Below are 12,122 nucleotides of genomic sequence, written 5' to 3' on the forward strand. Positions count from 1 at the left end.
AGTTGAAAAAAAAAAAAAAAAAAAAAAAACACATCTTAGTAAAACCAATACCTTCTCTGCTTCGCATCGAAGCTAAAAATGAACATTGTAGACCACCCTGCATAATAATTAGTCTAAAAATTCAAATACTTCCATAGAAATTCACATATCTCCTAAGAAAATAAGGCCACAATTTATAAAATATTATGATAATCAGATTGAATTTAAAATTATGACTTTCCATTAAAATTATATTTTAATTAAATTCAATTTTTATGGTTTGAGCCTATATTACAATGCTGACATAATAATTATTATGTTGAGATATAATAAACTGAATATAAAGATAACAAAATGTCAAAAATTACAAATGTAGAGTAGTAGCCTTATTGTTCTAATAGTGTTGTATTAAGTTTTTGTTAAAAACAAAGCAAACAATCATGTGAGATAAACAACTTTTAAACCAATGTTGAAAAAAATATTTATGTTAGTTAGAGAATAAAGTTATGCTAGAGCTAGTTTATTTTATACCAAACTATTTTAACATAGATAAAGAAAATATAGTTATTCTTCATTGGAAATTTCATATTTTTATAAATGCAATTAAATAATATTTAATTGGATTTATAATAACAACCTACATATCATGTAGGATGTTATATAAAAAATAACGGGAATTGACGTTTTTTGAAAATAATATTTATTTATTCGTCTACATTAATATTTTCGCCATAAAGTAAGTTCCCATTAGATATTATTTATGAACTTATGTTTTAACTTATGATTCTTACAATCTTCGAAACACTTCTCAAACACGATCTTTAGGATCAGCTTGTTTATCGATGAACTCTTAATGTCATCTATACTTGTAAAACGACAGCCCTTTAAGGTACTCTTTATTTTTGAAAATAGAAATATCACACGGAGCCATGTCTGGCGAATATGGAGGCTGCAGTATTGTTTTGGCAAAAAATTCACAAACAAGCAATATAGTGTGAGCAGATGCATTATAGTTGTGCAAAGCCATGGATTGTTTTGCCACAAATCCAGACGTTTTTTTCGGATTACTTCACGCAAACGGCGTTGAACTTGTAGATATTATTCCTTATAGACCATTTGACCTCGTGGCAAAAATTCATGATACACTATGCCATTAAAATCGAGAAAACAATGAGCATAACCACAAGTTTGATAGCATTTGTCGAGCCTTTTTCGGTTTTGGCGATCCAGAATGCTTTACGATTGAGTCTTAGTTTTGACGTCGTATCCATAAACCCATGTTTCGTCACCCGCGTTATAATACGTTTCAGTAATCGTCGTTGTCTTCATTAAGTAACTCCTAAACAACTTCCATTCGCCTCTATTTTCGTTCAAAATTAAACAATTTTGAAACAAATTTCGTTGCTACGCGTTTCATACTGAAACATTCGAAAAAATTTCAAGGCATGGTTTATGCCTTGAAATTTTGGAATATTGATTGGTTCAATCAATATTCCAACATCATTAGCAACTTTTCTGATTGCGATCATTCAGAACGTTTTCATCGGTTATTGATGTGCTGAGGCGTCCGAGGAATTTGTCATCTTCAACGTCTTCACGGTCATCTCGGAAACGCTTATACCACTCGCACACTCTTTTTTTTGTCCACGGCATACTCACCATAGGCCTTTGTTAATATTTCACACATTTTGTTACACTTTGTTTCATATTTTACGTAAAATTTGATACAAATTCTTTGATCCAATATTTTTAACAAATAAAAATCGCCGAGCTCATAAAAACACGTCTAACCTTAGTGGCTGCCACTAAGTAAAAAATTAATTCAGCTGAAAATTTTATCATACTTCAAGAATACGTGGCCATAAATTTATTTTACCACCCTATCGAGATTTTTAAAAATTTTTGTTTTTTATAGATTTAGTTTTCCATTCTGATTAAGAATATATAAAAAATTTTGTTGGTGAAATATAGTATAAAAGTTATAAACACATCTTAGTAAAATGAATACCTTCCCAGCTTCGTATTGAAGCTAAAAAAGTATAGTTACACGTTTCAAATTATTATCAAGTCGGCATCGCGTACCTACAAAACGGCAAAAATATCAGGTTCGTCATAATTCAAGATATTAATTCATGATAAATATTTGCATTTTAGCTTCGATACGAAGCTGAGAAGCAATTAATTTTTAAAAATAACCAAATCAATATAATTTTTTTTTTATAGATACCTTAGGTATTTACCTATCATTTTATAAATTTTGGNTTTTTTTTTTTGTGTCTGTGAACGCTCAATCTCAGCTCTCGCTGGACCGATTTTGATGAACAATATGTCAAAAGATCACAAATCGTATCTAGTCGAAGACATTACCCTCAAAATTTGAAAAAATTCCCTCGTTCCTCGTAAATGGGGTAAATATTCAAAAAATTACAAATTTATAAATTGCTAATTTTCGACATTTTTTCAATTTTTTTTACTTAAAACTACCATAATTTTTTTAAAAATAACCAAATCAATATAATTTTTTTTTTATAGATACCTTAGGTATTTACCTATCATTTTATAAATTTTGGTGAACATTTGACCCTTTACAAGCCTACAGGAACGATTTTAAAATAGTAACTTTTTCAACTTGTTCCNACAAATATTGTATCAAGCCCTTTAAATTTTTATACACGTAAAAGTAAAGCAAAATATAACTTCTTTATTATTTTTATAATTTCTCCGTATAAATTTCAACATAAAATTATTGAATATCAATTTCATACTAAATTTAATAACTATAATTAGTTTTATTCATATATTATATTTTAAAATCAAAGAACTACTAATCAGGATATAATTAAAGAAATAAGAGTTAATGTTGATTTTGTAATCATCCACCAATTTCTTAGAATTAAACACTATCTACAGATTTGCATCGAAGCGTTTCTTATGATAGTGATTTTAATCACTGTCATCTATACTTGTCCCATCTATGCCTCGTCCACACTGTGCCGCCACTGTTACCTAATTTTTTTTTTTTTTGATAATCAGACTTTCCAAACCCACGAAATTTAAAAATTCATGTTTGAACACGCCTCGTATATTTGCATGCATTTATATTTTTTTAATGAAGTATACTATAAACTTTAGTTTTGTTTAAGAACATTGTATTTGCTTTATTAATTAGAAAATATTAAATAAGGCAAGGTTTAGCATTTACTTTGTGTACAAAAAAATGGGACATAATAAAACTTACCTTAAATAAAATACTGATCCTGATGATTCTTCTCTATAAACAAACATATTACGTCGATTCTTTACAGAAAGTTTATCTAATACAGAGTGTAAGACTTGAACTCCGAGTAAAAGCATTGAAGACGATTGTTGAAGTCTAGGATGTAATATGAATTTTGCAGTCCAAATAATAGGGCACCTGAACTGTCCAAAAGTAAAATTACTAGTTTTTTTTTCATTGTCACCATTGATAGTATCATCTACCGAAAATTAGTATAATTTGTTAATATGATTTTGTTTATTCAATTTTAATTATTACCATCATCAGATTGTATATGATTTTCAGTAATAGGCTCTAACAACGGATCACACATTCTAGTATCATGTAAACGGCAAAGCAAAAGTGTTTGATTAACAATAGTAGCTGCATGACATATATGTTGCCTAACGACTTCTCTTACAGCTGCATACCTTCCACGAACATCGAGTTCAGTAAATCTAAATATAAAATAATTTTGAATAAAAATATAAGAATATTGGTTTTGTTTTAATATGCCAATTCACAATCACTAATATCTTATAAACACTTTCAACTAAGTTTATATATAACAATTTATCAAAAATTTTTATTGTTTTTATACAAAAACCATATTTTTTTCTTAATTTTTTTGTTCGTTTTAACCATTAACACATATCAGGACGTCAAATCATTATTTTTGAATCAAATTTTATTACATAAGCTTTAATTAGGTGGACTCATTACTATGGCAAACCCTTGTAAGGTATTTGAAAAAAATTATAGAAATATAAAATCAAAAATTTGATTTAGTAGAGCTAAAATATTTGTGAATTCTTTAGGTAGATGATTTATATGCATTTAATGTCATTATTATGTTAAATACAATGAACAACATAATAAACATATCAAACTTTTCACCAGCGATTATTTTTCATAGTAAAATTAATACCTATTCAGTTTTGCATCGAAGTACAATTTATATAAAATAGTGAGAAAAATTACCAAAAGCTTGCTTAAATAGAATTAAATTAATGATGAGGAAGAAAATTATTTTGTTCTTTTAAGTTACATGTTTTTCTCAATTTCCCAATTTTATCAAATTTATTTTGTGCATAAAAGTTTAACTTATATTTTATTGATAATAACTGGTTTTTAAAAAGAGGCTTTTTAAATTTTCATATATTTTTTAGAATTCTCTTAATACAACATTTATAGAATAAAAAATGCATAATGGGACATTTTTTCAAAGATTGAAAATGGTATTTTTTTATAATAATGTCTACCATTAGAAAATTTTACTAAAAATTATTAAATAAAGACTTATATATATTTATCTATATATATATATATATATTATGCACCTGCAATGAAAATATAAAAGAACATCTAATGAATTGTTTTCATCTAACGTATCTGATTGAATTTTTAATATGATCCAAAAGTTTGGTAATGATGGTCTAGACTGTTCAGCCTCAATCAAACAATTTTCAGAATCACTATTTATTTCAACTTCTTTTTTTTTTTCATAGAAATTTGTATTGTTTGCCATAACACTTACATCTGTAGTTTTTTTTTTAACTACATAAAATGTGTCATCAGTTGATTTTGCAAGCTCATAAAATCCACCACCATTTTCTTGATCCAGTTTAATATCCATTTGATCAAGTTGCTAATAAGTAATAAAAGTAAAATTTTAATCATTTAATTTTTACAATAAAATTGGGGCCTGTTTATTCACAATTAAATAAGACTATACTATAACCATTGTTGTCAAAAATACTTTAAACATATTTTTTATTTATTACTCAAATACACTATAAAATAAGTTTTTAAAATACTACATATAGGAAAGTTCGCAATTAAGTATTTAAAAAATTATTTTGAATTCCTAAAAATTTTTTTTGCTAACTGACTTACTAACTTATTATTAAAATCATCATTACCCCTGTTGTAGGTAGAAACGTCATTGGTTGATACGTATTTACAGGATGTAAATCGGTATTTTATAACAATTTTTTTTTTATTTAGACTAAATATATTACAAATTTAAAAAAAATGTTGTAATCTACAAATTGTGAGAAGTTTTAGGTTTGAAGATTTCCCATGATAATGTTGGCATTTTAAAGATAGTGACATTAATTGTATAAAAGTATGAAAGTGGTAACTACTCAGTTTAGGTTTAAACCATTATCAGGTTACAATAAAAAATAGAATTTGTGAATTTACAATATTAATAATAGGAGTGAGTGAATATAAATTTTTTCCAATATTATATTGGAAAAAATTAAGTATACACTATTATAGTGTATACTTTTAGTTTTACTTAAGAAAACTTAATTTTTGTCTAGATTAAAAATAAAATTATATCATATTTAAAATTGACTAGTATTTTGTTTTAATTTATTATTATACTGCCGTGCTAAGCAAAAACAAGATAACTCCAAAATTAAAAAAAAATTTTTTTTTGTTTTTATAGGTAAATTTAGTTGTTTTACGCCGATTTTTGATGTAAAAATAGCATATTTCCTATTAAAACCCATCTAAAATTGAAATATAAAATAAGAAAATATACGGCAAGTTCAATATATTTGATGTTTTCTAAGCGAAAACAGGGTAAATCCAAATACTAAACAAAAACTTGGTATATTACATCAAAAATAATGGAGTTACCGTCTTTTGGCTTATGTTCATACATTGGGAAAAAAGGGTATTTTGATTTACTGTTAAAAATTTTTTTTTTGCATTCCTGAAAAATCACGTTGACTGGAGTTATCCTTTTTTCGCTTAGCACAGCAGTATAGCTCTTAGTAATGTTAATCTTACCAATTGGTAATATTATAAAAGTTAACGAATAATTTAGATAAAAAATGAAATAATTTACAAAAAGAATTAAATATTAATTTATATAAACTAAAAAATGATTATTTATGTTGAAGATATTCCTCTGTTATCAACATATTAGAAATTATGAATTTAATAGTGAGTTTACAAAGTACAAAAATGTTAAATACTGAATAGCCGAATCTTGAAAGAAGGATTATGTTGTGAACAAAATTATATTGTGTTATTTTTTAAGGGAAAGAAAAATATCTGGACTAATACTAATTAAAAAAAAACGATTTTATGATATGGTTAATATTAGTTGATACAGGATATCAGATGCGTACCCTTAATTATTTAGTATAAAATTATATTTTTGTATGATGTGTCATCAAAAAGAATAAAAAGAAATATTCACTACACGCAACTACTTAAATATTAATAAAAATTCATTTTCATATTAATATTAATATTTTAACCGCAATAAGATTTACAGGAGAATTTTCATTAAAATTTAGCAAAAAAAAAAAAACCCAGGAGTACTGTTCTATATAGCTCTATTAAAGGGATGACTATTCAAATTATACAATCATAATTATGATATTTATTTATTTATATTCATTTGAGTTTTTCTTAATATAAAATAGTTTCTTAGGTAACTAGTTATAAATAGAATTCTAAAACCAATAGTATAATTCAGGTTAGGAATATTGGCTTTGTATGGCCCAAGCATAGATATTGAAGAGAGGTATACGAGTTTTTATATTCCATAACTTGTATTAGACACTTTGTATACTTAAAAAAATATATTATACTTTTTTAAAGTTATTAAATGAATTTGTATGTAATTTTCTTTTAAAAGAGAACTGTTTATTAATTCAAGTTATTAAAATAAACTTTTTTTTCCCTGTGGATAGGGGATAAGAATACTTCCACGGCCCCTCTGCCAGTCGTAAGAGGCAACTAATGAGGTTCTGTCAGGTCGACAGCCGGCGTAAAAATCTTTGTCAAAAAAGTATGAGGGATCTTGAACAAAACTTAAGAGGATTATCCCATCTCGGATGTACGCGGGGACAACAGAAAGTAGTTAAAAACGGAGAAGGCCTAAGTGGGATGTGATGAAATAGATAAGGAAGTGTTTTGGAGAGAGATGGATAGGGTGATGCAAGAGGTACCTGGCAATGAGGATACGGTGATAGGTGGAGATATGAATGGACATGAAGGTAATGAGAGGAGATGATATGAAAGAGTACATGGAGGGTATGGTTTTAGTAGGAAGAATGAGGTCGGAGAAAGAATCCTGGATTTCGCAGTATCGTATGATCTTGCTGTGGTTAATACTAATTTTAGAAAGTGAAAAGAACATTATATAACCTATAAGAGTGGGAGAAATAGATCACAGAATGATTATTTTATGTGGAAGAGAGACAGCGTAAAGCAAGTTAAGGATTGTAAAGTTATACCAGGCTAGAGTGTAACTACACAGCATAGACTGATGGTAATGGAGTTTTGGTGTACCAGAAAAAGAATATACAAAAACAGAAGGAACACGGGAGAAAAATCGAAGAGGGTAAGTATCCTAGGGCGACACTTATTTGAGGTGCTTAAGATATACAGGGTGTTCAGTAAGTCAGGAAACGGGTTTCTATTGTTCTCATTGTTTGTAACAATGAGAACAATAGAATTNTGTTCAGTAAGTCAGGAAACGGGTTTCTATTGTTCTCATTGTTTGTAACAATGAGAACAATAGAAACCCGTTTCCTGACTTACTGAACACCCTGTATAAGATGTATTTTGTTTAAAAATAAATTTATTATATTATTCATTTATGTTACTGCTTTTGTATATTTTATTTATTTAATTTGAATTAACGCTATCATGGAGCACAGTAAATACATTAAAATATTTGAATATAACATTTAATTGTTGACGGTGTGTCAACAAACTTATAGAACTAAAATTAAATATAAAATATTTAATAGGTGGTAGATTATTCAAGCTAAAAAAGTTTAAATGTGTTAACTTAATACTCTCGAGATATTCTATCAATTGGTGTATTAAAACCAAAAGACATTCTATGTGAAGAACAAGATAAAGTTGGACAGGTGGGTTTATAGGTGTAGCGTCAATTGTGGATAAGATGAGAGAAATTAGACTTAGATGGTTTGGTCATGTTATGAGGAGAGAGGAATCGAAAGATGTAAGAACAGTTATAGAAATGAATGTTGAAGGAAGAAGTGTTAAAGGAAGACCAAAAAAGATATGGAGGGATGCTATTGAATGTAATATTAGGACAGCTGATGTGAGCGTAGATGATGTGGGAGATTGTGTCAAGTGGAAGTTTAGGATAAGGGTGGCCAACCCCAAGTAGTTGGGATTAAGGCGAAGAAGAAGAAGAAGATTAAAATAAATTATTTTTATATGGTGTTGAAATTTATATCAATGGTTACAGTTCATAAGTTAAAATTTGATAACTCGCATCATCGATAATACCATTAATATTTTGTCAACAAAATTATTTTTAAGATTTAAAACAAAAAATACAACAGAAGATTTATTTAAAATGTTGTAAACTTTAATTTAAACTAATTATTAATTTAATAATTGATTTACCTGGATAAATAAAAGCATGCTACTAAAATAAGAAGATCCTAATGGTGGTTCTACAAAATTTACTGGTATTTTTTGACTACCATTTGATGAAGACATTGATGAATTAGAAACATGCTGGATAACTTTATCTAATGTACCAGGTGTAATTGTAGTATCTTCAAGTAAACCAGCTGCCATTTCATCTTGCATACACCACTCCACCTTCATTAATATTAAATTAATACTTATAAAAAATTAAATAACATACTGTCCATACCTCTTTGATAAAAGCAGCTAAACCTCGTGCATATCGAATAGGTAATGATGATAACAGTGAATCATCACATGTATCATTAGGTTTTCTAAACATAAAATGTGGTTTAATATACAAACAAAAAATATTACATTTTTTAAATACATTTAACTTACTGGAAAGTACTATGGGACATTATTTGGGCTGGTTCTATACAACTAGTTTTATTAATTATGTCATTATTCTTATCATTAATAACATTATCAATGTCCACATCAGTATTTGCTAAAATTAGACAGTATATATCTAATGACACCCGTACATCTGTCAAATTTACATCTGGAATGTTTGAAATCTCATCACATTTGTCTTTTTCTAATAGTTCAACTGAAATTCCAATAGAAATACTATTTGTAAAAATCTTTAAAAATATTAATTTTTTCTATACTTACATATACAAGTTGGTAAGGAACGTACAGAACTACTTTTACTCATAGTACTAGTTTTAACTGAACAGACAAGGTGAACAAAAAGGGGGGTTAATTCTTGTTCTTCTGACTCTTCTTCATGTAAACACTGTTCATTTAATGATTCTGTTAAAGTATTTTCTGACCTTATATTTGAAATACTTTCACTAGATGATGACTGAGTATCATTGATAAAATTATTTTCACTGCATTTCTATTTAACATAAAAATGATTGTAGTGTAGTACACATATTTTTAATGACAAATTAAAAAAAAATATATATATATGAATTTTTACGTTTTTTACAGAACAACAATAATAGTAGTAGTCTGGATGACTAGGTACAGATTGTAATCTATGTCTATGTAAAGTAGCATCAAATTTTGAACGTATCATATCATGATGCAACTTCAATGTCTTATTTTCTTCTGGACAACTATTAAAACTACAATTATTTTTGAAATGGCCACATACTACCTATATAGTTGTAAGAAAAACAGAGAACTCATATTATTTTCAATCATAATTCAACAAAAGTTTTTCTTATACCCTAATATAATCAGTTATATCAAACGTGATTAATTGATGTTGGCATCGATCTACAGCACATTGAACATCCAAATAGCGTACATCTAATCCTAAATGTAAAGCTCGAAAAACAGTAGTAACCAAACATCTATCATATGCTTGTTGAACTTTAAGTAAATATTTGTCAAGAATAGTTCCATCTGATTAAAAAAAATGAAATTTATAAAATTAAAATAATTTATAAACGGAAGAATAATTAGCTATATTAATTTAAAGGAAACATTTACCTACAATGTTTACCTTAGTTATTATTGAGGTGGACATAATGCCCATGCACTCAGACCTGTTGGTCCATTGTGCGCAAATGTTTACCTTAAATATAATAACTTAAAATTAAAATAAAATTATTCAATCAGTGTTTTATAAAAAATAAAATATTAATAATCCAACTTTATTTTTCTATTAAATTATATCAAAATGTCAATTTTGAAAAATATTTTATTTATTTGATATTGCCCTTATTGTTGCAATATTCTAACTTAACTAATTAAGAATGTTATTAAATGCCAACATGTTTTACCTTCATGATTATCTGATATTTCATTATTTAAAAAGGATTCCTCCTCTTCATCACTGCTAATAGTTGAACTGCTAAAATAACATTCATCTGAATTATTAAATTCAGGTACAGGTGTTTCATGTTTAAGAACATTTTTAGATACTAAAGCATGTTCAATAAAAATTCTCTGACAGTCATAAACCATAACATTTAATATCGGTGAACAGCTAAGAAGTGTATCTTCTGATGTATCATCAATAGTATCAGGATCATGAATACCCTTAACTGTTGTTGGACAAAAATTTCGCTCTATTCTAAACTGAGCCCAAGACATATCTTTATTGTGATTTTTTGGTTTAGATCCAACTGACATGGCTCTATTGTAATGCACAGTTGTTGAGTCTTGCATGGCATTATCAAGTGATTGTGGACAGGATTTTATACCATTTCTGTTACAATGCCATGTATTAGCCCTAAGACGACAAGTTGGTTCTTTATCTAATTGTTCAGGAAATTCAAATTTAGTTTCATTATTTCTTCCAAGTAGTGGAGTAACTGTTAATATTAAGCGAGTACTATTCACACGTTTGACATAACACTGTCCATTATCATATCTTTTAATTTTTACTGTTTCTAAATTATCACTATCTAATTTGTTAGTATCATTTACATCAAATGATCTATCATTTATAGTACATAGCTCAGCATAAAAAGCACATTCTAACATTGTATTGAGTTTATTCCCATCTAATAATAAAAATAATAATTGGTTATAACATAACATAAACAATATAATAATATTTTGATTACCAATAGTTGAATGTGTTGAAAAAAGATTAAATGTTATAGAAGAATGACAATGACATTTAGTCAATAAATTAACTAAGCTAAACTCAAAAGGTAACTTGTATATTCTGTCATCAATACTAATTTTTTTTTTTTTTTCTTGTGTTCTACTCAAATTATTAACAAAATTATAAGTTGAAACATTTGGATCCAAACACATTTGTTGCATATGTTGAAAAGTGTAAAGGGATCCAATACAATCTGCATCAACTAACCACATCTAATAAAAAAATAAATATTAATATTATACAATATAATTGTAAATAATTAATTGTTAATAAAGTGAATAAAATATCTACATTGAATATTTGTATAAATAAAATAATTTATTTGCTTTTTATTAATGTAAAACAAATTATTATCCTAAGTAGCGAAATGTTCTTGTTAAGGACCAATAAAATGATATTAAAAAATCAATCTAATTCTCCCATTTTTTTCATAAATTTTCGCTAATGCTATCTGGGTTACTTTGTAATACAGTATATTTATTACAAAATTGTATACTAAATGTATTATTCTGTAAATGTAGAATAATACATTATTAGGTGTCTTATATAAGACACCCATAGCTGATGGTGTCAAAATGACACTTTGGAAAAAAATGAGGTAAGTGTAAGATTAAAAAGTTAAGTGACTATACTTTGATTAAAGATAGCAGTGATTTTTTAAAATTAAGTGCTATTTATAATCGATCCCCAAAACCAAATGTATTAAAAAGAAAGGAAATCTTAATATTTACACTCTATAATCTCAAAATTAATGTTTTGTTACTTAGATCTATTTAGCTCTATATATTTCACATATACAAAGTGTTATATATATATATATATATATATATATAT

General features: G+C 26.9%; 1 protein-coding gene across 4 annotated transcripts in view; it reads right to left on the reverse strand.

Moving 5' to 3' along the window:
• LOC126899291 (KICSTOR complex protein SZT2-like) overlaps positions 1-12,122 on the reverse strand; it is a 74,358-nt gene that overhangs the window by 31,803 nt on the left and 30,433 nt on the right. For all 4 annotated transcript variants that reach the window (XR_007702545.1, XM_050674043.1, XM_050674044.1 and 1 more), the window contains 11 exons: positions 11,245-11,500; positions 10,456-11,181; positions 9,897-10,075; positions 9,645-9,824; positions 9,332-9,560; positions 9,056-9,266; positions 8,904-8,988; positions 8,648-8,848; positions 4,576-4,883; positions 3,515-3,693; positions 3,218-3,455 (listed from right to left, as the gene is read on the reverse strand). Coding sequence is in view for 3 of the 4 variants with exons in the window: in XM_050674043.1 (XP_050530000.1) it covers positions 3,218-3,455; positions 3,515-3,693; positions 4,576-4,883; positions 8,648-8,848; positions 8,904-8,988; positions 9,056-9,266; positions 9,332-9,560; positions 9,645-9,824; positions 9,897-10,075; positions 10,456-11,181; positions 11,245-11,500 (2,792 nt within the window). In the remaining variant the exon portion in view is untranslated. The remainder of the gene's footprint in view (positions 1-3,217; positions 3,456-3,514; positions 3,694-4,575; positions 4,884-8,647; positions 8,849-8,903; positions 8,989-9,055; positions 9,267-9,331; positions 9,561-9,644; positions 9,825-9,896; positions 10,076-10,455; positions 11,182-11,244; positions 11,501-12,122) is intronic.

This window comes from Daktulosphaira vitifoliae, unplaced genomic scaffold (genome assembly GCF_025091365.1).
Source record: "Daktulosphaira vitifoliae isolate Bord-2020 unplaced genomic scaffold, ASM2509136v1 Scaffold_2, whole genome shotgun sequence".
Lineage (NCBI taxonomy): Eukaryota > Metazoa > Arthropoda > Insecta > Hemiptera > Phylloxeridae > Daktulosphaira > Daktulosphaira vitifoliae.